This window comes from Talpa europaea, assembly GCF_964194135.1.
Source record: "Talpa europaea genome assembly, chromosome: 9".
Lineage (NCBI taxonomy): Eukaryota > Metazoa > Chordata > Mammalia > Eulipotyphla > Talpidae > Talpa > Talpa europaea.
Genome location: NC_140076.1, coordinates 115473532 through 115499352, shown reverse-complemented (window position 1 = coordinate 115499352; position 25821 = coordinate 115473532). Strand labels below are relative to the sequence as shown.

Below are 25821 nucleotides of genomic sequence, written 5' to 3'. Positions count from 1 at the left end.
GGGGGTAGGAGGGGTGAAAGGATTCACCAGAGACCGAGTGGGGAACAGAACAGGCAGACTGACTGAAATACACTGCTGAGGGGAGCAGTGGGCGAGACAGGAGAGGTCTGCTTTGCCATGTGGGTTGCTCCCTGGCGGGCCATGGATCAAACTCGTGTTGCAGAGGCTTCAGATTGCTTCATAGTGCAGTATTTAACCCATTGCGCCACCAGGAAGGCCCACTATATAGACTTTTTATAGCTTAGTTTCCACACTCATTTATGGGGGATACTTTTTTTTTTTTAAGGTTTATTTATTTATTTATACAAGCACTGGGTACAGTCAGAAGCACCGGAAGGTGAGAGAATTCACCAGAGCCAGAGCGGGGAACAGAACAGGCAGACTGACAAAATACACTGCTGAGGGGAGCAGCAGGCGCGGCAGGAGAGGTCTGCACGCCATGTGGGACTCTCCCGGGAATCGAACTGGCGCTGAAGAGGCTGCCAGCAGCTTCGCAGCCCAGCACTCAACTGCTGTGCCACCAGGGGAGGCCCCAGTGGGGGATACTTTTAATTTCAAGGATACAGTTTTTCCTCAAACGTTTTTCTTTGTATTAATTTTTTTATTGTGGCAAAATAAAATCTGCCATTTTAACCATTTGAAAATGTTCAGTTCCGTAGTACATTTACATTGTTGTAAATCCTCCAAAACTTTTACCATCATGGAAAACTAAAATTCTGTAATAAACAGTTTCTTAATCCACATTTCTTTTAGCCCTAGACAACCACCATTCTATACTCTGTCTTAGAAATTTGATTTCTAGGTACCTTAATTAAGTGGAATCATAGTAGTGTTTGGCCTTTTGTAACTTAGATTTCATTTAGCATATCTCCAGGGTTCATCTGTATTGTAGCGTGTCTTTCATTTTTAAAACTGTATAGTATCCTGTTGGGTGTGGGTACATATCATCTATATCCATTCTTTGTCAGTAGACTTGGCTATTCTGAATAATGCTGCTATGAATGTGGATATTGTACAAGTGTCTCTTCAAGACCCAACTTTCACTTCTTTTGAGTGTATTCCTAGAAGTGAAATTACAGGGCCTTCCCGGTGGCGCAGAGGTTGAGCGCTGGGTTGCGAAGCTGCCCGCAGCCTCTGCAGCGCTGGTTCGATCCCCAGCTGCTCCCCGGCCACCGGAGGAGGGTCCCACATGGCGCGCAGACCTCTCCTGTCCCCCACTGCTCCCCTCAGCAGTGTACTTCTGTCCTTCTGCCTGCTCTGCTCCCCGTTCTGGCTCTGGTGAATTCTCTCACTCTCCCACGCTTCTGATACCCAGTGCTTGTATGAATAAAAATATATAAATCTTAAAAAAAAAAATGTGAAATTACAGTAGCATAAAGAATCTCTATCCTGTTTTCCATGGTGGCTGCACCATTTTACAGTCCCACCAGCGGGGCCCAAGAGTTCTCATTCTCACATATCCACGTCAACACTTTAAAAAATTTTTTTTTGAAGATTTATTCATTTATGCATACAAGCGCTGGGGTACAGGCAGAGATGTGGGAGGGTGAGAGGATTTACCAGAGACAAGAGTGGGGAACATAACAGGCAAATTGACTGAAGTACACTGCTGAGGGGAGCAGCGGGTGTGTCAGGAGAGGTCTGCCTCACCATGTGGGTTGCTCCCTGGCCAGCTGGGAATGGAACTTATGCTGCAGAGGCTGCGGATAGCTTCATAGTGCTGAGATTTAACCCCTTGTGCCACAAGGGAGGCCCATATTTATTCAGATTTAAAATTCAAATTTTTTTTATACTTTTTTTTCTTTTAAAGAAGGCCTGTTTTTTTTTATTTATTATTATTTTTTAACATGTATTTATTTATTTATTTATACAAGCACTGGGTACAGTCAGAAGCGCGGGAGGGTGAGAGAATTCACCAGAGCCAGAGCGGGGAGCAGAGCAGGCAGAAGGACCAAAGTACACTGCTGAGGGGAGCAGCGGGCGGCAGGAGAGGTCTGCGCGCCATGGGGGACCCTCCTCCGGTGGCCGGGGAGCAGCCGGGGATCGAACTGGTGCCGCAGCGGCCGCGGGCAGCTTTGCAACCCAGCGCTCAACCGCTGCGCCACCGGGGAGGCCCTAAAATTCAAATTTTGATTCTTCTACCAGTGCAGGACAAAGCACATACAATCAGTTGCAAAGTACATGGGACCCTTTACTCATTTTTAAATAGGGTTTTGGTTTTTTGGTTATTGTTGAGTTGTAGGGGTTTTTTATATATTCTGGATATTAATCCTATATCAGATACATGATTTGCAAATATTTTATCCCATTATATGGGTTGCCTTTTAACTGTTGATAGTGTCCTTTAATGCACAGAATTTTCTAAATTTGATGAGATCTAATTTATCTAATTTTTATTTTTCTTATGCTTTTGATATATTCAAGATTTTGCCAATATCATGAAGCTTTTCCCCTATGGTGTCTTCTATGTCATACCCTTAGCTCTTACACTTAGGTTTTTGATTCATTTTGAATTTTTTGTATATAAGGAAAGTGCACTTAGAATTTTCCTTAACTGTATGACCCTCGCACCACACTAGGTTTTTCCATTTAAGAGGAGCTAATATTAGTAAATCAAATCCAGAGTATATTAAAAGAATCTTGTATCATTATTGTGTTAGTTTACCAGACCGACTATGATAAATTACTACAAAGTGGAAGGCTGAAAACAGAAATATATTCTCTTGTACTTCTGGAGACTTTATGTCTAAAACGAAGATGTGAGCAGACAAGGTTCCTTCTGGAGTCCCTGAGGGAGAAACCTCTCTCTTTTCCTGTCTACAGATGAATCATTCTAATCTCTGTCCAAATACCCCTCTCCTGGCTGTGATAAAAACAGAGCTTCTTGGATTTAGGCCCCACCCTAATCCAGTTGTAATTAATCCCGTCTCACTTGTAACTAATACCTCCAGAAACCCTGTTTCCAGTTAAGGTAAAATTCTGAGGTTTTATGTAAACAAGCATTTTTACACTGTTCAGTCCACTGTGGTTATCAAGTGTGTGTTTATTCCAGGAAATCAAAAGTTGGTCAACTTGAAAAGACCTATATAATTTATAGCATAAGCTAAAGGAAAGTGTGACTATAAATTCGTAAATGCTTATATTGAAGGAGAGGGGAGGTCTAGAAGGTAGGTAAAGAAGAGATATAGTTTACTTTTTATCATTTTTTTTAATGTTGAAATTTAGGTGATTTTTTATTTTGGGATTTTTCTGTATTTTCCAAATAAAATTAACAGATAACTTACAAATATTTGTTTCATGAGTGAAATGTATAAACCAATTTGGTATGTGTGTGTTTCAGCTTACTATGTTACTGTTAAACATTTCTAAAAGTGAAGGCTGCAAGTGTCCTACTCCTCTTTCAAACTCCATGAAGTGGCAGGAACTTAGTTTTTATTTTTACTCTTTCTCCAGGGTAAACTGCTGGCTTGCACCTTCCTTCTAGCCAGGATGGTAATAATAACCAAGGACCATGCCTTGTAATAGTGTGTTGCATTTTTCTCTGACAGAAATGACATCAGATGTGCCATCACTGGGTTCAGCCATTGCTTCTGGGAACCCAGGGCCTGGAATTCAAGGTGGAGGAGCCATTGTCCAGAGGGCTATTAAGCGTCGGCCAGGGTGAGTTTAGGTGTCACAAACGTTTCTCCTGTAAATCAGTCTGATGTAGTTAGTGGCTATGCCCTCTTGGCTCTTCCTCACTCTCCCTTACTATGCTGCTGTCACATAGCTTTCTTTAGTCCCTGTATTTTTCCTTATATAGAATTGCTGTCTCTCTCTGCGTTTCTTGTATTTTTTTTAAACCAAAAATACAAGATAAAGGACTATCACTAAACCCAAAGATTTCACTGTTGCTGAGAAAACTGTATGCTCTTTCGTAATCTTTGTGTGTGCATTCTCAATATCTTTTTGGTAAGCTTCTTACTTTTCTGAATTTAGGAAGTGCTGAACACAGGAATGTTTCTGCTCTAAGTATTGATATGGTACTTGATTTGGGATGCAGAGTTCATTCAGTTCCAAAAGTATTCAGTGCCTAGTTAGTGTGACACATTGTGCCGACTGCTAGTAGGATGCAGAGATAAGTAAGGCACACAGTACTTGTCTTTATATTCTGGCAGGAAGAAGCATTCATATGTAACAATAATGTAAAATAGAATATGTCACATTTGCTAAGAAGAAACAAATACTGTGCTATGTATTTTAGCATGGAAATACTACAATTGGTTGGTAAAGACTGGGAAATGCTTCAGAAAGGAAATTGTTAGAGAAAGGCCTGAAAGAATGGGGAGTGTTTTATCCATTTTTTGGTATTAATTTCCCTTTTTTAAACTTATGTATCTAACATTATAACTAGTTTTTAAGTTTCCTCCCACCATGATAATTCAAAGTGATCCCTGGGTTAACATTAAGACTTGCTATGTCTCCAAGATCTCAACTTTTTTTTTTTTTTTTTTAAGATTTATTTATTTATACCAGAACTGGGGTACAGGTCAGAGGTGCGGGAAGGTGAGAGAATTCACCAGAGAGATAGGGGCGCAGAACAAGAAGATGGACTGAAGACATTACTGAGGGGAACAGCGGGTGAGGCCGGAGCAGTCTACCACACCATGGGGGTTTCTCCCTGGCCGGCCGGGAACTGAACCCGCGCTGCAGAGGCTGCAGACAGCTTCACAGCTTAGCACTCAACCTGCTGTGCTACTGGGGAGGCCCCGATCTCCACCTTTTTAACTCATTTACTGAGATGTGGTGAATAAATAATTTACCCAAATTTCTTTTTTTTTTTTATAATTTTTTTTATAATTTTTATTTATTTATTTTTTTTATTTTATAGAGGCATGCTTTATTTATTTTATTTGTTTGTTTGTTTTGTTTATACATGCACTGGGTACAGTCAGAAGCGTGGGAGGGTGAGAGAATTCACCAAAGCCAGAGCGGGGAGCAGAGCAGGCAGAAGGACCGAAGGACACTGCTGAGAGGAGCAGAGGGCGGCAGGAGAGGTCTGCGCGCCATGTGGGACCCTCCTCCTGTGGCCGGGGAGCAGCCGGGGATCAAACTGGCGCCGCAGAGGCCGCAGGCAGCTTCGCAACCCAGCGCTCAACCGCTGCGCCACAGGGGAGGCCCAATTTACCCAAATTTCTAAGGTTACTAAGTGGAAGATGTAGAATATGAACCTTAGGAATTTAGCTTTAAAATCCACTCTTTTAAATCACAGTGTTACGGTTTTATATACAATAGCAAACAATTAGAAATAATATCAATATCAAAATTAGGGGATTGGTTGAGTAAATATTTGTATTTGAAAATGGGATACTGTAGGGTTATTAGAAGTGTCAAGTATATGTACAGGAAAATGTTCATAGTATATTAAGATAGATGAAGTCACGGTGTATGTAGTATATCACTGTATCAGAGGAAGATAAATGTAACTTATGTGCAATATCAAAAAACTAAAATGATGTTTATCAGATTTCTGGGTGATGAAATTAGAGAGTTTTTTTTTTTTTTCTTTTTAATTCTGGATTTTCTGATACGGTTATTATTGGTAATCAGGAACATATGTTAGAAGAATAGTGCAATTCTGTTATAGAAAGACTGGAAAATATAGACAGAAAAAAGAATAAAATAGCAGTAGTGCCTCTGCCCAAAGTCAACTCTCATGAATTTTTTTAATGTCATCCTTCATTCTTTATATGTAAATTTAAAAATGATAATTATATAATTTTATATAGCCTGGCCTTGTCTCCTAATATATAATAATCTTTCTTTTTGTTACATATTCTGCATAAACATAATTTCATACTAACTTAAGGGGCTGCATTTAATTCCTTAACTTTCAAATTGTTTTGAATATTTTACTGCTATATGTAATGCTGAAATGAACATCTTTTACATAATTTTTGAGGTCTTTTTTTGAAAATAAAATTCTATTATTTACATTGGTTTACAAGACTGTGTACGTTTCGGGAATACTGTGTCACACACTGTTGTGTGTATATACCTCCCTGTGCCTACCAGCAAAGTGCTACTAGGCCAATCGCATTATCAGGTTGACGCCCTCTACCTCTTTCTCTCTCCCTTTCTTTCTCAGAGCTTAAGATACTTTTGTTATGTTCTGTTCAGTTCATTTTCAATTTATTTCTTTAGAATGAATTTTTAGAAGCAGAGTTATTAGTTATATGGGTAGGATTTTGACAAGTGATGAGGGGCTATAAGGAGGGAGAAGAATGAACACCTCAGGGTTGACGCATGCTTCCTACGTCACCCACTTAGCGGCTCATAATATCAGGTTATATTATACTAGCAGAGATGGGAGCATGATCAATGGGTTATGGTCGAAACATGGATTATGTTAGCTGAATGGAGTACAGGGAGTGGTAGGAGGTTGGTCTACCTTGTTACTGTAACCTTCCTGAAGTGAAAGTTACCTCTCCTTCCACTAAATGTCTGTAGCAGATTGATTAGACTCCTTACATGGAACTTGGCTATTCGCATTTACTTTATATTTGTACTTGTCTAGGAAAAGAGTTCCGTGAGGGCAAGGTGTTTGTTTCCACCTCATCCTGAATACAACACATATTAGATGAATGAAGGACAGAAGTATTATTTAATGATCTTCTGAAGCCTTAAATCACTGTTTTGGAAGATCATATAAAGAATGAAGGATGACATTATAAAGCTGGTAACATAACTTAGACTATAGAAATGAAAAATTAACCTGAATTGTTCACATTTAATTTTTCTTACTCATTTTGAGTAGACTCCTGCTTTTTTTTTTTTTTTTTTTTGTAGAGGTTATACTATGATGTAAAATTTTGGTGACGGTGGACTGCTACCCTAGGAAAATGATAAGTTTTTCTCTTTTTCAGTCACCCAGTTTCTTTGCTCACTTTGGCATAGAAAGGAAGAGGTAATATAGCTTTGCTTGGCTTAATCCACTTCCTCTTTTCTTTCTTCCATTTGGGTGGGTGTCAGGTAACTTGTGAGTTGCGAATTAGTAATTTCTTAGTGCTCTGCATTGTCAGTAAGCTTACCATATTTATTGTTGGCTTTCCCCAGGTTGGATTTTGATGATGATGGAGAAGGGAACAGTAAATTTTTGAGGTAAGAGTTTGAAAAACTTTAGATTTCTGATATTAAAAAGCAAAGTTGATGATTTTATATTTTCTGACTTATAGTATTTTTTTTTAAAGATTTATTTATTTATGCATATAAGAACTGGGGTGTAGACCAGTAGTGCAGAGGATGAGAGGAGTCATTAGAGAGAGGGGGGGAGCAGAACAGGGAGATCTGCTGAAACACACTGCTGAGGGGAGCAGCGGGGATACAGGAGAGGTCTGCTGCGCCCTGTGGGTCAACTCCCTGGCTGGCCAGGGATCGAACTCTTGCTGTAGTGGCTGCCGATAGCTTGATAGCACTGTGTTTAACCCCTGCTCCACCAGGGAGGCCGATTTACAGTATTTTTGTCCTTAGATTTAAGGACGGTGCTTCATCTTAAAACTAAATGTACATATTATGTTGTACCCATAAAAATTTCAAGCATTCTCTTAGTAGAGGAAGGGGCTCTAGTGAGGAGAGGGAAGAGAATTTACACGACCAGTTATCTACTGTGGTGTGGCCTAGAAACAGTGATTTATTATTTTATACAATTTTGTGGGTTGACTGGGTTGTTCCTCTGCTGATCTAGCCTAGGCGCACTCATAAGGCTGGGTTCAGCTGGCAGCCGGACTCCGCTGATAAGGCTTGCTGTCTCTTTCTTTTGGTCTTTTGCCTTAAGGAAGCAAGACTGCATTTCTTTACCTGGTGATGACTGCATTCCAAAGGGCAAGTTCTAGTCTGCAAATGTTTATCAGACCTTGCTTGTACTGACATATGTACATGGCCCGTGTGTACACTGTCCTGAGTCAGTGCGGGGGGAGGGGGGGTACACATGGCAGTAACTGCTGGGAGATTTAATTGTTGGGGAGTCGGTAGCATGTACTGTATTGTGTCCTCTGATACCGGTTGATTGTTGTAGATCACAAATTGGAATTTGTATCCTTGAGTATTGAATCTTTCAGAGTGCTAAAAATGAACCTTTAGTAAGTGATGGAGTTCTTTTGTAGAGGGGCAGTATTTATTCTTTTTTTTTTTTTTAAAGATTTGTTTTATTTATTTATTTATTTTTAAAGATTTATTTATTTATACAAGCACTGGGTACAGTCAGAAGCGTGGGTTGGGAGGGTGAGAGAATTCACCAGAGCCAGAGGGGAGAGCAGAGCAGGCAGAGTGACGAAGTACACTGCTGAGGGGAGCAGCGGGCGGCAGGAGAGGTCTGCGCGCCATGTGGGCCCCTCGCCCAGCAGCCGGGGATCAAACCGGCGCTGCAGAACTTCGCAGCCCAGCGCTCAACCACTGCTCCACCGGGGAGGCCCAGTATTTATTCTTGCTGAAGATCAGTAACTTAGCTTTGTTTTTAAGAAAGAAAAGCAGTGAGTCAAGAAAGGAAGATAACCTTGACTACAGTCTGCCTTTTTTTATTTCCAAAGTTGAAAATGTTGCTTAATTGGTGTCTGCATTGCAGAATAATATATTTGAGAAATCAGTACAGGAACTCTATTAAATAGTTTACTATGTTAGTGGCCAGATTTAACTTCACTTACTTAGGTGTTACAAAGTTGTGTGTGTGTGTGTGTGTGTGTGTGTATTTTAAAGATGTATTTTATTTATTTATACATACAAGACTGGGGTATAGGCCAGAGGTGTGTGTGGGGTGGGGGGTGAAAGGATTCACCAGAGACAGAGGGGGGAGCAGAACAGGCAGATTGACTGAAATACACTGCTGAGGGGAGTAGCAGGGAGACAGGAGAGGTCTGCTCTGCCATGTGGGTCAGCTCCCTGGCCGTGGATCGAACTTTTGCTGCAGTGGCTGTGGATAGCTTCATAGTGCTAAGAATTAGAATTACCATGTAATCCAGCAGCCCCACTTAATATAGCGAAAATAATTAGTAGACTCTTAGAAAGATACTTGCATACTTATGTTCATTGCCCCATTTTCATAGTAGCCAGGAGGTGGAAACAACCCAGATAGCCATTGAGAGATGAGCAGATAAACTGTGATGTGTGCATCCAATGGGATACTACTCAACTTAAAAAGAAGAAAATCCTGGTACATGCTACAACATTGATGAGTCTTAAGGATATTACAAACTAAGTGAAATACACCAATCACAAAGAGATAACATGCTGTCTGATTCCACTTATTTACACGAGGTATCTCAAGTAGTCGGCATCCGAGGGACAGAGAGTGGAGTCCGGGTGGGAGATGGTGTTCAGTGGGTATAGAACTTCGGTTTTGCAAGACAAAAAGGTTCTAGAGACCTTTTGCACAACAATACGAATATAGTTAGCACTCTTATTTTATTTATTTATTTATTTATTTATTTTTTATAGAGGCATATTTTATTTATTTATTTGTTTGTTTGTTTTGTTTATACATGCACTGGGTACAGTCAGAAGTGCGGGAGGGTGAGAGAATTCACCAGAGCCAGACCGGGCTGCAGAGCAGGCAGAAGGACCGAAGGACACTGCTGAGGGGAGCAGTGGGCGGCAGGAGAGGTCTGCGCACCATGTGGGACCCTCCTCTGGTGGCCGGGGAGCAGCCGGGGATCGAACTGGTGCTGCAGAGGCTGCGGGCAGCTTTGCAACCCAGCGCTCAACCGCTGCGCCACCGGGGAGGCCCATAGTTAGCACTCTTAAACTGTACTTTTCAAAATGGCCAAGATAATAAATTCTGTTAGGTTTTTTTTTTTTTAAACAACTAGGAAAAACAAAAACATATCTCTGAACGAGAGAAGCAGTCAGTTGTGCCCCCCCCAAATCACCTTCTTTGGTTCGCAGTGTCTGACAGGTAGGTGTGAAGGAGACACCAGAGCCTAACAAGCCCTGTGGGATGCTGTCGTCATGATCGCTGACGCTATGAGATATGTGTGAGATGTGTGATGCTTTGCCATTGACTTTTTTTTCTTGTTGAGTATTTTCATCCCTTTCTAGTTTGCATTTCCAAGTGAAATAGCTGCGACAAGTACAGTAGTTTGGACTAACCTCTTTCTTCTCCTTCAGGTGTGATGACGATCAGATGTCTAATGATAAGGAGCGGTTTGCCAGGTAACATAGTAGAGCATTTTGCACTTCACGCTCACTGAGTTTTAATTTTACCTCAGTGAGAGTTTAGTTTCTCTGTCTTTTCTCTGTCCTGGTCTGAAAGCTGGTAAAACTTAGTATTATAATTATTGTTTATATCTAGGTAACATGGCTTCAAACTATGGCTTCAAACTAATGGTGTGTTTTATGTGTACGATAGAGAGCTATACAGGTGTGTGCAAGATGTCCACAGAAACACAGTAATATGGATTTCTCTTGGTTGCATTTGTTATTAAAGGGGCATACAAAATCTATGCAGATAATGGTTTTAATTCTTTTAAAAATGGAAACAATTTTTGTTGGAGACAATTTTGATTGAAATAAATTTGCTTAATTTATCTGTCAAGATAAAAAATACTTTGTGGTTTTTTAAACAAATTCTCAGGTACTGTTTATTAGAAAGTTCATTCTATACATTAAACAGTAAATTGTATGTTTTTTTTTTTAATTCAGCTAAGAAATATCAGAGTAATATAAAACTACTTTGAAGCAACAAGATGCAAGCAGAGGCTTTGAATGAGAGGATAACATATAAAAGAATACAGGATTTCCCCCTATTAACTGTATAGGGTCGATTAAAGAGAAACACTTTCAGTCAGTGAAATGGGTAGGAGGCTGTTGAGGTAAGACGGCCATAAAGTCACAAGGCCCAGGGCTAGAGTGGCAATAGGAGAGGAATGGATTTCAGAGGTTTTTGAAGGATTTGTTTATCAGAGTACATGTCTGTAAATTCTTTAGAATGTGACCCACCTCTGAAGTGGGAGGTTTGTCATGTGCATTTGGGGGATATTTCTTTAGGCGGCATCAGGAAGTATGGCCATCAGATAGCCGTGACGGTGCAGGTTTAGTCCCTTGTCCAAGGTTCCAAAAAGCTATGAAAATGTGACCTGCATAATGTAAATGTTTATGCATTCATATATTTCACTCAGAAATACAGGAGTGGCTAAGGAATTGTGTCTGTAGCAGTGGGAGTAGTAGTAATGGGAATTTTAGATATTTAAATTTCTTTCAATAAGAGATTTCAGTCCTTTAGGGCCTCCCATGGTGGTGCAGCAGTTGAGCGCTGGTCTGCGAGGCTGCCTGCAGCCTCTGCAGCGCCGATTCAATCCCTTGCCGCCAGCGAGGGTCCCACAAGGTGCACAGACCTCTCCTGCCGCGCCCGCTGCTCCCCTCAGCAGTGTATTTCATCAGTCTCTCTTTAAAAAAAAAAGAGAGATTTCAGTCCTTTAAGGTATACTTTGTTAAGCTGGTCTACCACACATCCTTCTTGGAGTTTTAGGAGGGTCTCTTCAAAAACTGAAAATGTAGCTTTTGATAAAAGTTATAATTTGTAATTTGCTCAGGAACTATAGTTCCCAATGAACACATAAGTTTAAACTGTTTAATATCAGTCAGTTCTCTTTTTCTTCAGATACACAAGTTTTTATGTGGTTCTGTCATTACTGTTATTTTGCTCCTTCCTGCTGACAGTTTTATAGAAATTTTCCTATATATATATTTTTAAAGATTTATTTATTTATACAAGAACTGGAGTATAGGCCAGATGTGCGGGAGGGTGAGAGAATTCTACCAGAGACAGAGCGGGGAGCAGAACAGGCAGACAGACTGAAGACACTGTTGAGGGGAGCAACAGGTGAGACAGGAGAGGTCTGCCGCACCATGTGGATAGCTCCCTGGCCGGCGGGGAATCGAACCGATGCTGCAGAGGCTACGGACAGCTTCACAGCACATTACTCAACCCACTGTGCCACCAGGAAGGCCCTCCCATGTATTCTTAAGTAACTGTACTTGTCATTGTTAAATAGCTAGCAGTCTTTTAGCCTGTTAACATGTCATACTTAGATATTTTGAGACTTCTTTATGTGTATATTTAAAATGGAATTGATTGCTGATACTGGTCTGCCAATTCCTTTATTTCTTCTGTTGCTACCAATTCTTACAGTATCTCCATGTTCTAAAAACACACAGTGGTAATCCTTTGTAGCTGTCCCCAGGGCATGGGGAGTTGTCACTAGGATGTAGTAGTGTTGTGCCTTTGTTGCAGAAAAATGGGAAAGTGAATTAATAGAAACTAACTACTTCAGGATCCAATCTGTGATAGGGGATGTGCCAGAAACCTAGCTCTTAGTTTCCCTAGTGAAACCTGGTTGATAATTTTGTCTGAGTGTGCGTGCATGTGCGTGTGTGTGTTGGGGGGAGACTGTATTTGTGGTCACTTGTTTGGCATTCTTACGATTTACCCTTTGATTTTTTTCATTATAGAAAAGCATATGTGGATATCATTTTCTTTCCAGATGGGAAGTAGTGTGAGAACGGTATTCCCTTGTGTGGTGCTTGTTCAAACTGTATATCCTTGCTCTCTGCAGAGATTGATGGCAAGATGCTTTCTGTATTCAGATGGTGGTAATTCATAAAGAATTTTGACCTTGCTTGTATGTTGTCCTTTAGCTCCGTAAGTTACTTTTTCTTCCTCCTAGCAGATGGCTTTGTGGAGCTATAGGCAAGGTTCCTGTTCGTATTTCCATTTTCTCCTCTCTTCTCTGCATCCTTTCTTTTCCTTTCCTTTCCTTTCCTTTCTTTTCCTTTTCCTTTCCTTTTTATTTTAATTTTAGCTTAGTTCACTGATTTTATTTTTAGGTCGGATGATGAGCAGAGCTCTGCGGATAAAGAGAGACTCGCCAGGTAGGAGAACAGTGTCTTTAGCATGATGAAGCAGTTGCTGCTGCCTTTTCTATCCTTTTTCTCACCTGCTCTTTTCTTCTCCCTTCTCTTTGTGTTTTTCCTTACCTGTGCCGAGAGAGGGAAGACAGAATTTTTTAGAAATTTGTATGTAACAGGAACTTTGGCTTCCCCCATCAGAAAGTGGGCGTGTTGAGGAAACTTTACTTAGGCATTTAAGAAATTGCTATTAGTCTTCTAGTTTTCCTTTTTCCTCCTCATCTCAGCACTAAGTTACACAGAATAAAAAGCTTTATAAATAATGCAGCTGTGCAACTTGGTACTTTTATGTAAGAGAATACTCTTAACGGAAAACTTACAAATGTATCTGTGTTTGCAATTAGCTCCTGGTCTCTGCCTCAGCATTTACTCCGCCCACTCTAGAAAGCCTGCCCCTATTTCCTATGTAGATCATGGCCTGGATTGTTTGTCACAAATGGTCTGGTGTTGCTTTGGTGAGTGACTCTTTGTGGCTTCCCAGAAAAATTTTAGCAACTTTTTGTGGCTGTTTAAGAGATCATCTCCTGGTGCTAAGTGTCAGAAATCTCATACTGGGAAGATGGGTGCTTTAAGTCTGAGAGCAGAATTTCATGCTTTTCAGCCAAAGTAACCCAAAATGGACCAATGTGGTGATACCATTTTACCACCAGGAAAGGAGACTGTTGTTAATAATGTAGACGTACTGCAGAAGAAATGCTGGGCGCAATTTTCCTTTTCCCTGGTCTCTGTGATGTGGGACAGCTCAGGAGGAGAGAGAGCGCTGACAGCACTGATACTTGCAGTTCTCCCTCCCCACCTTTCTTGTCCCTGGGCCACAAGCTCTTTCTGCTGCCTTTTCAAGCCTCCTACTAACACTTTCACTCTTCAGAAAACTGACTTAGCATGATATGGGTAAGAGTGTTGCATTGGTTGCCAGTGGGGGCAGCCCTTGAAACGTCACTTATTAACTACTAGGCCTTCGTTTGCTGTTCTCACACACTAGGGGTCTATATCAGATTAGTTGTTTTCTTTTTGTTTTCACAAAGAACTTTTGTTCAAATAGAGTATTTGGTAGTGGAAGCAAAGCACAAAGATAAAGCTGCTCAAGTAAAGCAGAAGTGCAGCGTGTTGTCTGAGTCTCCTTGAGGCATCCTTGTAAGGACAGAGTAACTCTGCTCTTTTCAGAAATCCAATTTGAAAACTGCTGGATCACGACTTTTAACATTGATACTGCGTCTTGATTTTGAGGAAGTCAACACTAGAGATGTGATCTGCTTATCCCGGGGAGATCCAGATGTTTGTTTCAGGCCTTTAAGCCTCTTCCTCCCCACTCCACTTCTGTTCCCAAATCACTTTGTCCCAAATTAGGGATCCATAAGATACTCCTGGCAAATGGCATCGGACCTTCTGTGATCTCAGTGCATTAGCACCACACTCAGTAGAGAAGGTGGGACTTTGGGCGTTAGTTGGACAAATGAAACTCCTCAATCATCCAAATTAGGAAGAGAAGCTTAGAACAGACATTTTATAGACCAATAGAACTTATACTATCCATTTTAGTATCTGCTGTCGAGTAACGTAATTGTGTTAGAAAACATCAGTCATTTTATATTTTCAGTCTTTTAAAAAATCAAAGTAAAAATGGAGTCAGCCAGTCTGAGATTATTTGTCTCTCTGGATCTTAAGTCAATTAAGTCATTGTTTTGTAAGACTCATTTCCTAAAACATTTTTTTGTTCTGAGAAAGTGATAATTTACATTGGAAGTAAAATTTCCAGGAAATAGAGGGAATTTGCTGTTATCTGCTTGTTTTCTGTCTGCCTTATTAGTTTCTATTCCATGCTTGCTCTGCATGAGAAGGTTGGCAAACCTGATTCTAGGTTCTGAGACTAAATCTAAATACCACATTTCTTTAGCAGCTCAGTTGGCATCTCTATCAGTTTCCCTTCTCCTGATGGCAAAGTGTGACCACCTACCTGGTTGGGGCATCTTCTCTCTCCATGCAGGGAAAATCACAGTGAAATTGAACGGCGCCGACGAAACAAGATGACCGCCTACATTACGGAACTGTCGGATATGGTGCCCACCTGCAGTGCCCTGGCTCGGAAACCAGACAAGCTCACCATCTTACGCATGGCAGTTTCTCACATGAAGTCCTTGCGAGGAACCGGCAACACGTCCACTGATGGCACCTACAAGCCGTCTTTCCTTACTGATCAGGTCTCTGGGGTGCACAGCTCTTTCAGATGACAGGCTGGGATCTGATATGGAATATTGAGCTACTGTGTTAAAGAAGTTAAATTTTAATGTTTAGACAGTGGGGAGTCATCAAAAACATATTAGTAGATGTGGCAGCATGTTAAGGATGGATTGGAGAAAGTGAAAACAGGGAGACCATTAGTTTGGGCATAAGATGACTGGCATGGTGAATAGTATTGAAAGTTAGGATTGATACCACTGAGTTACCACTGGAGTATGAAAGACAGTAGTTGGAGGTGCATAGCCTGAGAGGAAGGTGGTACTGTTAAAAAAGGAAATGCTAGAAAAGCACAGAGGATCGTTTTTTTGAGGGGGAAGTGACAACCCTTGAGAAGTTGAAATTGAGTTGCTGGTAGATTACCTACTTGAAAATGTTTGTTACTTGTAATTCTGTTCTGCTTAAAACCCAAGGGAAAAAATGAAGCAAGTCCAGGGATGTAAAGAGGGGGATTGTGTCATGGTGGGTGGCATGGGTGTTATTGATAAGAGAGTAAGGTGTACTGTAACAATAAAAAGAAATAAAAAAATAAGAGTGTGGTGTAGCTAGAGAACTTAAGATAGAAGATTCGAAATGCTCACATTTAAAACATGAACAAAGGGAACCTGAAGCATAGAAGGGACATTTAAAAAGGAAGCGCAAGTTGGGGGATGGTGCCACACAAGCTCGGGGAAATAAAATTTGAAGGATGGAAGGACACATTGTCACATTCAGCTGAGAGGTTGAATCAAATGATACAGACCAGCAAACGGCTCTTAAATGAGTAGTTAGGAGGGCATTAGTAACATTCGCATTATGCTCATGTTAACTAAATTTATTAATTTAATTAATGTTATGTTAATGAGAGAATTACCATTAACACTATGTTAGAGAAACATTAATACAGTGGTTTAAGTGAAGATTGTGGGATTGAGAAATAAATGAAAGCAAGAGAAAAGCATGAGTTAATAAGGACTATTCTTAGTATACATTTGACAGCGAAAAAGTTGAGTAAATTCTGGGGAAGATATGTACTTGATTGTATTTCTAGACCTGAGGCAAAAGAGGGAAAATATTAATATTTTAAGAGCAAGGTTCTTAAAGGAGACCTGAGGGAGTTAGTAAAAGCCTTTTTATTTACTCCCTATCCTGAGTTCTGAGATTGAGAGGAATAGGTGGATAGAGACACAGATACATTGAGTTAATATTTATTGGAATAAATTACCTTGTTAGTGAAGTTAATTATATTTAGGTTACAAACCTATGGACAAGGCAGGAGCCAGCAGTTGCTTGTGAAGAGACACCTATTACTTGTAATGCCATACGTCTTTTTATGAATAATAATAATAATACTTGGTTTTTCAGAATTCAGTATTAACTTTTATTTTTTTTCTTGGCAGGAACTGAAACATTTGATCTTAGAGGCAGCAGATGGCTTTCTGTTTATTGTCTCATGTGAGACAGGCCGGGTGGTATATGTCTCTGACTCAGTGACCCCGGTTTTGAACCAACCACAGTCTGAATGGTTCGGCAGTACACTCTATGACCAGGCACACCCAGATGACGTGGACAAACTCCGTGAGCAACTTTCTACTTCAGAAAATGCCCTGACAGGTATGAATTATGTGGATAGGAAATAAATAGGATGTATTTTCCTTTTTGTTTTTTTATCCTGAGCTAGATGAGGTGTTTTACTTTTCCTTTTAAAGATTTATTTATTTTTATACAAGAGCTGGGGTACAGGCCAGAGGCACGGGAGGGTGAAAGGATTCACCAGAGACACAGTGGGGAGCAGAACAGGCAGACAGACTGAAACACACTGCTGAGGGGAGCAGCACGCCATGTGGGAATCTCCCTGGCTGGCAGGGACTTGAACCCGCGCTGCAGAGGCTGCAGACAGCTTCACAGCGCTGCGCTCAACCCGCTGTGCCGCTAGGGAGGCCCTATATGAGGTGTTTTAGCTCTTAAATTGGTTCATGGACTCTGTCAGTGCTTCTAGAATTTTCGTCCCCCGTGACCATCCCCATTTCAGTGCTGTTCAGTCCTTTTGCCAGAGTTTGGCTAAAGGAAACAAGTGGAAACAGATCAAAACTGGTAATTAAAATGCAAGGAAGTTCATTATGGTCATAGTAATGTTGGTTAATGTTGGTATTTAGTTTCTCCCTCTTTTATGTTTAATAGATTCTATTTTCTAGTTCTTTTTCCAAAATTCACCATTATTTCCTGTATAATAAAGAGGAGGAACAATTTCGGCTTGAAACATATGTGTGTTTTTCTATAGCATGTAAAATTATTTTTAACCCAGTGCCACGTGTATGCGCGCACACGCCCGTGCACGTAAGTACCCTGGGATGCAGTACTGTCTCTACTTGCCGGCTCTACTTTCCACTCCTACATTTCTTGTGCAAGGTTATTTCCAGTGCTGCCTTTTTATTTAAGGGTGAGATTCATTGAAGAGAATAAGGTATTTCAGAATTTCAAAATATCTGTCTCCTTGGCCTATTCTGTTATAAGCAAAGAGATGGGAGGACATGAATATTTTCTTTTTTTTTTTTTTTAAACAGGACTTTTTTTTTATATAGAGGCATGTTTTTCATTTATTTATTTATTTGTTTGTTTGTTGATACATGCACTGGGTACAGTCAGAAGCGCGGGAGGGTGAGAGAATTCACCAGAGCCAGAGCGGGGAGCAGAGCAGGCAGAAGGACCGAAGTACACTGCTGAGGGGAGCAGCGGGCGGCAGGAGAGGTCTGCACGCCATGTGGGACCCTCCTCTGGTGGCCGGGGAGCAACCGGGGATCGAACCGGCGCCGCAGAGGCTGTGGGCAGCTTCGCAACCCAGCGCTCAACTGCTGCGCCACCGGGGAGGCCCAGGACATGAATATTTTCTTTGCCTCCAGTGTCTCTCCTTCTCTTCCCTGGACACAATAACATACTCCAGCTCTTCACAACCTTTTCTAGGGCGTATCCTTGACCTGAAGACTGGAACTGTGAAGAAGGAAGGTCAGCAGTCTTCCATGAGGATGTGTATGGGCTCAAGGAGGTCATTTATTTGCCGAATGAGGTGAGTGATTTGAATTAGAAAAATTGAGAACTGGAGGTTCGAGTTAAACTTAAACCCAACATCATAAAGTTGGATTAAATTTAACTTTTAAGTCCCACATGAGTTGTCACACTGACTTGTGTTTGACAAGGGAGCTTTTCTGTACCAGGCACTATGTGTATGTCAGCTCAGTTCCCACCTGCTCTTAAAGGATAGAATTCATGGTTACTATTTTTGATTAAAAAAACAGATTCAAAGAAATTCACTTCCTAGACATAGATAATGTCTGATACAGGAGTTTAGTTTAATCCATAATCAGATTCCAAAACCTATTTTTTTCCCAGTATGTCCTGAGATCACATCCATATATTCTGACCATTTCTGCATTTTGGGGGTAGAAATTTGAGATTTTCTTGTATTTTTCAGATAGTGTTCAGTGTTTATTTTTATTTTTTTTAAGATGTATTTATTTATACAAGAACTGGGGTACAGGCCAGATTCGCAGGAGGGTGAGAGGATTCACCAGAGACAGAGTGGGGAGCAGAACAGGCAGACTGACGAAATACACTGCTGAGGGGAGCTGCAGGCGCGATAGGAGAGGTCTGCCGCACCATGTGGGATCCTCGCTGGCTGGCCAGGATTGAACCAGTGCTGCAGAGGCTCTGCTTCACAGTGCTGTGCTCAACTGCCTGAGCCACCAAGGGAGGCCCAGTATTCAGTGTTCATAAATTATATACTGTACATTTTAGGATTCTACAGAAAGGACAGTGGTATTTTCTATACAGGTAGAAAAAACACATTGTAAAGTCACATAATGTTGGGTTGTCGTAAAAGTCATAAGGCGTTTCTTGAAAAACAGAAAAATTAGGGGGCCTCCCTGGTAAGCGCAAGAGGTTAAGACACAGCCTGCGAATCTGTCTGCAACCTCTGCAGCTCGAGTTTGATCCCCAGCCGGTCAGGGAGAAACCCACATAGTGCAGCAGACCTCTCCTGACTTGCCTGCTTCTCCCCTCAGCAAGTGTACTTCAGTCGATCTGCCTGTTCTGTTCCCCACTCTGTCTATCCTCTCACAACGCCCCCCCAAATCTCTGGCCTGTACCCCTGCTCTTGTATGCATAAATAAATAAATCTTTAAAAAAAAAGAAAAATGTAAAAATTATGTCATGACTTTTCTGACAACCCCATAAGATCAGGTTGTTTAATGGAAATTGACTACATTGTACTGAGGATTCTTAGTAGAGTCCACTAGTAGGGTGTTAGTAGAGGTTTCCTGGGAGAATAGCAACATTGAATACTATGTAGTTTAGTGCTTTAGAGCAGCTTCTGGACCCAGAAGACTGGCTTTGCCTCATACTATCTTCTGAGACCTTTAGCACATTCAATGACTACTTTGTGTTTTGATTTCATTATCTAATGAGGGGGGTTTATAGTAACATCAACCTCATAAAGTTATTTTGAGGATTAGAAGAATAGATGTATGTAAAGAGCCTTTATCTAGTATACAGCATACATTAACTTCCCTGCTTTATCTGTTATTGTAAAGAAATGGAGAAGAAGTGGAGTGGTTGGGTGGGAGCACCGTGTGTGGACACACTGATGCCAAGACAGAGGCAGAGCAAGATAGTGAAATGTGGGGGATAGAGCTGGAGCCCACAAACCTTGTCTCTTGGCTTGATGGGGAGTACAGCTGTGCTCACTTGTTCCCAGAGCATCTGAGGCTGTTTTATTGCAGTCATTGTAGAGTTAACTGCTTGCAACAGTTTGTGTGCCGCACAGAGCTGGGGTATTTACTGTCTGGTGGTTTACAGACAGAGCCTGCTGGCTCCCTGGCATAGAGAATCTCTGCATTTGAAAAGCACATGGAACATCTTGGTTTCTAATTCTAAACATATAATAGGTTTTAGAAATACTGAATGTAACTTCTCTATCCTTTGTTAAGAGTGTTGCTACCAATTTTCCGTGTCTAGTTGTATCCAGAACCTATTATCTGGCTATTAGTGGATGGAAAGTTCTCTGACGTGCAGCTTAATTGCTTTTAATTGCTGTGTTCCTTGAAACAGGTGCGGCAGTAATTCTGTGGACCCAGTCTCCATGAGCAGATTGAGCTTCGTGAGGAACAGATGCAGGTGAGAGCTTAAGCAGCAAAACACCAAACGGCTGGCCAACTACTGCTAGAGATCACCACTCTCAGCTATCTTACTGTAATACTTCCCTCAGCAGCCTTCACACTCATCCTCTACCTCCTGGTTGCCTCTTTTTTCTGGCAATACTTTTCTCAACTAATAAAGCTGCTTTTGTGCATCCTGTTCAAAGACGTTACCCTAGTCCTCTCTCTACCTACACTTTACCTATTCTCACCCTGCTGAGTGCCTTTCATTTGTTTTACTTTGGTAAGGGTCAAAACCAGGGTGGCCGCTTTAGGTGGGAAAGGCCCAAGTATCAGTTACCCTCTTTTCCAGCGTCCAAGAGTCTCAAGTTAAAGATGGGAAGACAGAATTGCCCTTAAAGTGTTACTGGGTATGGTTTTTCTTCTCACACCTGTAATTCTTCTAGAAACGGACTCGGCTCTGTGAAGGATGGGGAACCTCACTTCGTGGTGGTGCACTGCACAGGCTACATCAAGGCCTGGCCTCCAGCAGGTGGGGCCACTGAGTGGTGACTCTTAAACCTTGGTGCAGCAGCTTCCTTACAGTCTAAGACAGCGAGCTGACATTTCTTATGTACCTTGTATGTGAAAAGTACTTTGGTATAAACTAAGAAAATAGGAAGACAAAGACAACTCCTCTTTACAGAGGCGATGACTTTCCAGTTGGGGAGATAGGTTACTCAGACTTTAAAATGACTCAGTATGGACTCTTATCACAGAAGGTAGCTTATAAATGTGAAAATTCTTATTAGTGTATATTGAATACCTATGTCCCAAGTATTTGTGTGCCAAGCAGTTGGCATTGAATGCAGTTAATTTAGGAAATCTTTCTAAAGAATTTGAGGGAGACGGGGGAAATGTCTTGATTGTGGCAATTTATAAACGAGTATTCTCTATAAAGTTTTTAAATTAGGATATGAGCAGTTTAGCTTTACTGGAATTTGAAATCAAAATGGATGTTGAGAAAGGTGACTGGGTGCAAGGATCAGCTTTTTAAACTGACTTGTCAGAATTTACAGTGTTAGCAACTTTATTCTGTGCCGGCTGGGTATGATTGAGAAGTGGGTGTTGTAGGGAGACAAAAACGAAGAGAAGAGAGAGGCAAGGCGGTATATTTTGGTAAGAGATTACACATTGGATTTGGAAAAACCCGGGTTTGTCCTGGCATTGTTATTTACTAAGTTTTTAACCTAAGGGAAGTTGCTTGATTCATAAAATACCTGTTTTCTCACCTATATTTGGAAATAATATATTCCATATAGTTATTGTGAAGATTAGATTGAATGTAAGAAAAGTATCTAGCCTGGTGTATTTTTTTTTAATTAATTTATGCAAACACTGGGTACAGTCAGAAGCGCGGGAGGGTGAGAGAATTCACCAGATCCAGAGCGGGGAACAGAACAGGCAGACCGACGAAATACACTGCTGAGGGGAGCAGCGGGCGCGGCAGGAGAGGTCTGCGTGCCATGTGGAACCCTCGCTGGTGGTGGGGGATCGAACCGGCGCTGCAGAGGCTGCAGGCAGCTTAGCAGCCCAGCGCTCAACTGCTGCGCCACCAGGGGAGGCTCTCACCTGGTGTAATTTAAATCTTTTCCTATCTGAATTTTGAAGGTGTTTTGATTGTGTTACACTTTCACCTTTACCTTCCTCAAGGTGTCTCCCTCCCGGATGATGACCCAGAGGCTGGCCAGGGGAGCAAGTTCTGCCTAGTAGCCATTGGTAGGCTGCAGGCAAGTATGAATTTTCCAGTATTATTCCTTTACTGTTAAGAAGAAAATCTCCTTTAGAATTTACTCATGTTATTTTTCTTTTACTCTCTGAGTACAAATGAAGAATTTTATAAAACCAAAAAGTTGGAGGAATATGACATTCTCAGGGATATAGGAGTTTAAGATGTTGAAGGAGGGAGGGGGGTCTTTTTCACTTATTCACAGTTCAGAGCTTTACAGTGCAGAATTTTCTGTTTCTAACTAACTCATTTGCTCTTTTACAAAAGAAGAGAGATCTTTTTAATTTTATCATTATATAACTCACAATAGAGAAGTGAAGCTAATTTTGATTCTTTTCATGAGTTAAGTTTCTTGACTACTTGGGGCTGTCATTTTCCAGTCTGAACGATGAACACAACCTAACCAAGTGAAGACAGATGGGATTGAGGTGGAATGAATTTTTTTTTTTTGCGGTTGAATGAATTTTTATCTTTTTTTTTTTCCCCACAAAATTGGTAAAGCACTTGTGTGCTAGTGTTGCTATACTCATGCCCTTTCTGATTGTGATTGTTATTTTTTTCTGAATGATAAGTGAAAATCTAAAAACTTCTAAAACTGGGATATTCAAGTTTATATGTAAGTGGCCATGGGAGCTGGGGAAAGCCATTTGTAAAGAATGCTGTTAGTTTATCTCACTTTTATCTCCTTGCTTCTAGGTAACTAGTTCTCCTAACTGCACAGACATGAGTAATGTTTGCCAACCAACAGAGTTCATCTCTCGACACAACATAGAGGGACTCTTCACTTTCGTGGATCACCGCTGTGTGGCCACTGTTGGCTACCAGCCACAGGTGAGGAGCTGGAGCTCTTTCGCCACTGATAGTAGGCCTCTGTTTTCCCTTGGCTACGTGAGGTTTTGCAGTCACATAATTCCAAAGCTAGCCAAAACATATAGGCCCCAACTCAGAAAAGAAAAAAAGATGATCCTATTCTATTTGTAGCTAAATTTATTTTTGGCTTCCTACCAATGTTGTCATCCCATCTAGAAAAATATGAATTGTGAAGCCAAGCATAATTCATAAAAGAAAATAATTAATAAATTAGATTTCATCAAAATCAAAATTTGCCCAGAGGACAGTCCTAAGAAGGTGAAAAGACCAGCCACAAAATTTGCAAATCATGTATCTGAAAAAGGATTTGTATCTAGAATATATAAAGAACTCTTACAGCTCATTAAGACAAATAGTAAAAAAAAATTACACGAGATTTGAAAGGCACATCAAGTTTGATACTTAAAATGAGTGAAATCTGTGAAAAAAAAAATGCAGTCAAATAGGTACATAGTGTCTTTAAAAAAGGAAAATGCTGGGAGATAAGTTGCTTAGCAGATTCCATCTCTTCTTTTTTCTTTTTCCACATTTACTGATAATCTTAGGAAAAAGGCAGGAGAAATAAAATCCAAGTCCCTTGTGATGGGCCTAGAAAGTTCGATGATCATAAAAGTGCTGACTCTACCCTACTTTTTCCTAATAGGAACTTTTAGGAAAGAATATTGTAGAATTCTGCCATCCTGAAGACCAGCAGCTTCTAAGAGACAGCTTCCAACAGGTGACTTTTTTCCTTGGTTGGGTTTGAATAATATTTTTACCTATTACAGCATTCATTATAGAAACATATGTTGCTGTGGCAGTCATTAAAGTTGTGCATTTTAATCTGTGTTTTTAAAGAACAGAAAAGGACCAATACTTTGAAACTACAGATAATGTCCAGAGTATTTTTGTTTAGCTTTTACTATTCAGTCTTGTATCTAACTGGCTGTCCTGAACTACTTAAAACATGGTAGGCCTCACTGACCAGTGGATAATAGTAGAAAAATTCTTTTTACAGAGTTCTTTTATAATTGAGAGTTGACTCTCATTTATAAGGTGACTTTTAACTTAATTTTTGGGCCCTAGCTTCTGAAAATATCTAGTATATTTGATTTCTGGACAGACTTGGTTTTAAGTAGTAGTTTTTACTACTTACTTTCCCTTTTTAAAGCTCAGTGGTGTCCTTGTGATCTAGTGGTATAACAACAGTACTTAAATTTAGAGGGCTGTAGCAAAAATTAATAAATCAGATAATGCATTTAAGGTACATAACCCATCTTTTAAAGGGAAGCAGACAGTAGCAGAAAAGTCTGTGAGTCCTGAGTCTTCTGCATCACCAGTGTATCCTCTTAGCTGTAGCTCACAGAGGGATCACCATACCTATCTGTGCAATCTCAGGAAGAGGGTTCTGACTTTATGAAACCATTCAAAGCTGAGAATATGGACTTTTGACAGCCTGTGAAATTATCGTATAGTATATCTTCAGTCCATGAAATTTATAACTGTGATGCTTTGGGCCAACAGCATGTAGCATTTTAACACTTCAGGAGAATGTTTATTGCAAAATAGTTTGTGTGGCCCATATATACCTCAAAGTTTTTCAAGCTTCAGCTACTGCTATGTATTTGAGTATATAAGCCAATGTGCTTTTTAAGGTGTGGTCACAGCTGCTTATTTAGTTGTTGATTTCCACATTTTGATGTTTCTTATGTCTAGGTGAATTTACTCTTTATTTGGCTCTTCTTATTTTTTCTTTTGGCTCTAAGTACAAAAATCTAGTTATTATTTACATGCAGCTTGGAAATAAAGCATATTTGCAATGTGGTTCCAGTATGCAGGTTTCAGAAAAGCTCTGTTCAATTTATTTTTTTTCTTCCCATTTAGTTACTGCAATGCTTCATTTCCACTCTTGATTTCTAAAGGCTTTACACACACGCATACGCACATGTCACACACGGTATAGGTGTATATATTTACAATGTGCCCTTTTATTATTGCTAAGTGAAGTATGTCCCATTTCCCTTATAATTATTTCTCAGATTGTAACATCAGCATTATTGCCACATACTTGTCAGCTTAAACACAAATGTTTAACTCTTAAAAAAATTTAAAACATAAATATTTTGAAGTACTGGGCTCATGTTTCATTTGAATGGATAATATACACCAGTAAACAGGTTTTCAAATCCAGTTTGTATACAGATGCAATTATGGTTTTTTGTGTATATATCATCGTAAGTATTAAAGGCTTAAGACAGCTTACTACTGTTTCAAAGGCACATGTTCATATATCATTTTTTAAACTGTTTAATATATGTTGATATTCTTAAAAAAAGAAAAAGGAAAGGCACACAGCCCATGCTCAACACAGGGTAACTATGATGTAAATGTCGGTCGCTCATATTTTTTATGAGGGATGGCAAGTTGAAAGATTATTATTTTTTTTTTAAAGAATTTTTTTTTTTATAGAGGCATGTTTTTATTTGTTTGTTTGTTTGTTTGTTTTTGTTTATACACGCACTGGGTACAGTCAGAAGCGCGGGAGGGTGAGAGAATTCACCAGAGCCAGAGCAGGGAGCAGAGCAGGCAGAAGGACCGAAGGACACTGCTGAGGGGAGCAACGGGCGGCAGGAGAGGTCTGCGCGCCATGTGGGACCCTCCTCCGGTGGCCGGGGAGCAGCCGGGGATCGAACCGGCGCCGCAGAGGCCGCGGGCAGCTTCGCAACCCAGCGCTCAACCGCTGCGCCACCGGGGAGGCCCTGATTATTATTTTTTTAAAGAATTATTTATTTATGTATACAAGAACTGGGGTACAGGCCAGAGGTGTGGGGGTGAGAGGATTCACCAGAGACAGAGTGGGGAACAGAATAGGCAAACTGACTGAAATACACTGCTGAGGGGAGC

The 25821-nt window shown here is 40.6% G+C and overlaps 1 protein-coding gene across 8 annotated transcripts in view; it reads left to right on the top strand.

Annotated features, from left to right (window-relative positions):
* Nucleotides 1-3550: 3550 nt before the first annotated feature.
* The window catches only part of ARNT (aryl hydrocarbon receptor nuclear translocator), a gene marked incomplete at its 5' end in the record, with an annotated part of 32696 nt that continues 10425 nt past the window's right edge, over nucleotides 3551-25821 (top strand). For 4 of the 8 annotated variants that reach the window (XM_084241637.1, XM_084241638.1, XM_084241636.1 and 1 more), the window contains 9 exons: nucleotides 10139-10182; nucleotides 14921-15134; nucleotides 16551-16764; nucleotides 18112-18214; nucleotides 20254-20319; nucleotides 20747-20832; nucleotides 21993-22069; nucleotides 22765-22899; nucleotides 23582-23656. In XM_084241637.1, the coding sequence (XP_084097763.1) occupies nucleotides 10154-10182; nucleotides 14921-15134; nucleotides 16551-16764; nucleotides 18112-18214; nucleotides 20254-20319; nucleotides 20747-20832; nucleotides 21993-22069; nucleotides 22765-22899; nucleotides 23582-23656 (999 nt within the window). Of the gene's footprint in view, nucleotides 3661-7061; nucleotides 7141-10137; nucleotides 10183-12855; nucleotides 12901-14920; nucleotides 15135-16550; nucleotides 16765-18111; nucleotides 18215-20253; nucleotides 20320-20746; nucleotides 20833-21992; nucleotides 22070-22764; nucleotides 22900-23581; nucleotides 23657-25821 lie in introns of those variants that run through there. The other 4 variants (XM_084241635.1, XM_084241633.1, XM_084241632.1 and 1 more) reach the window with 3 other exon arrangements.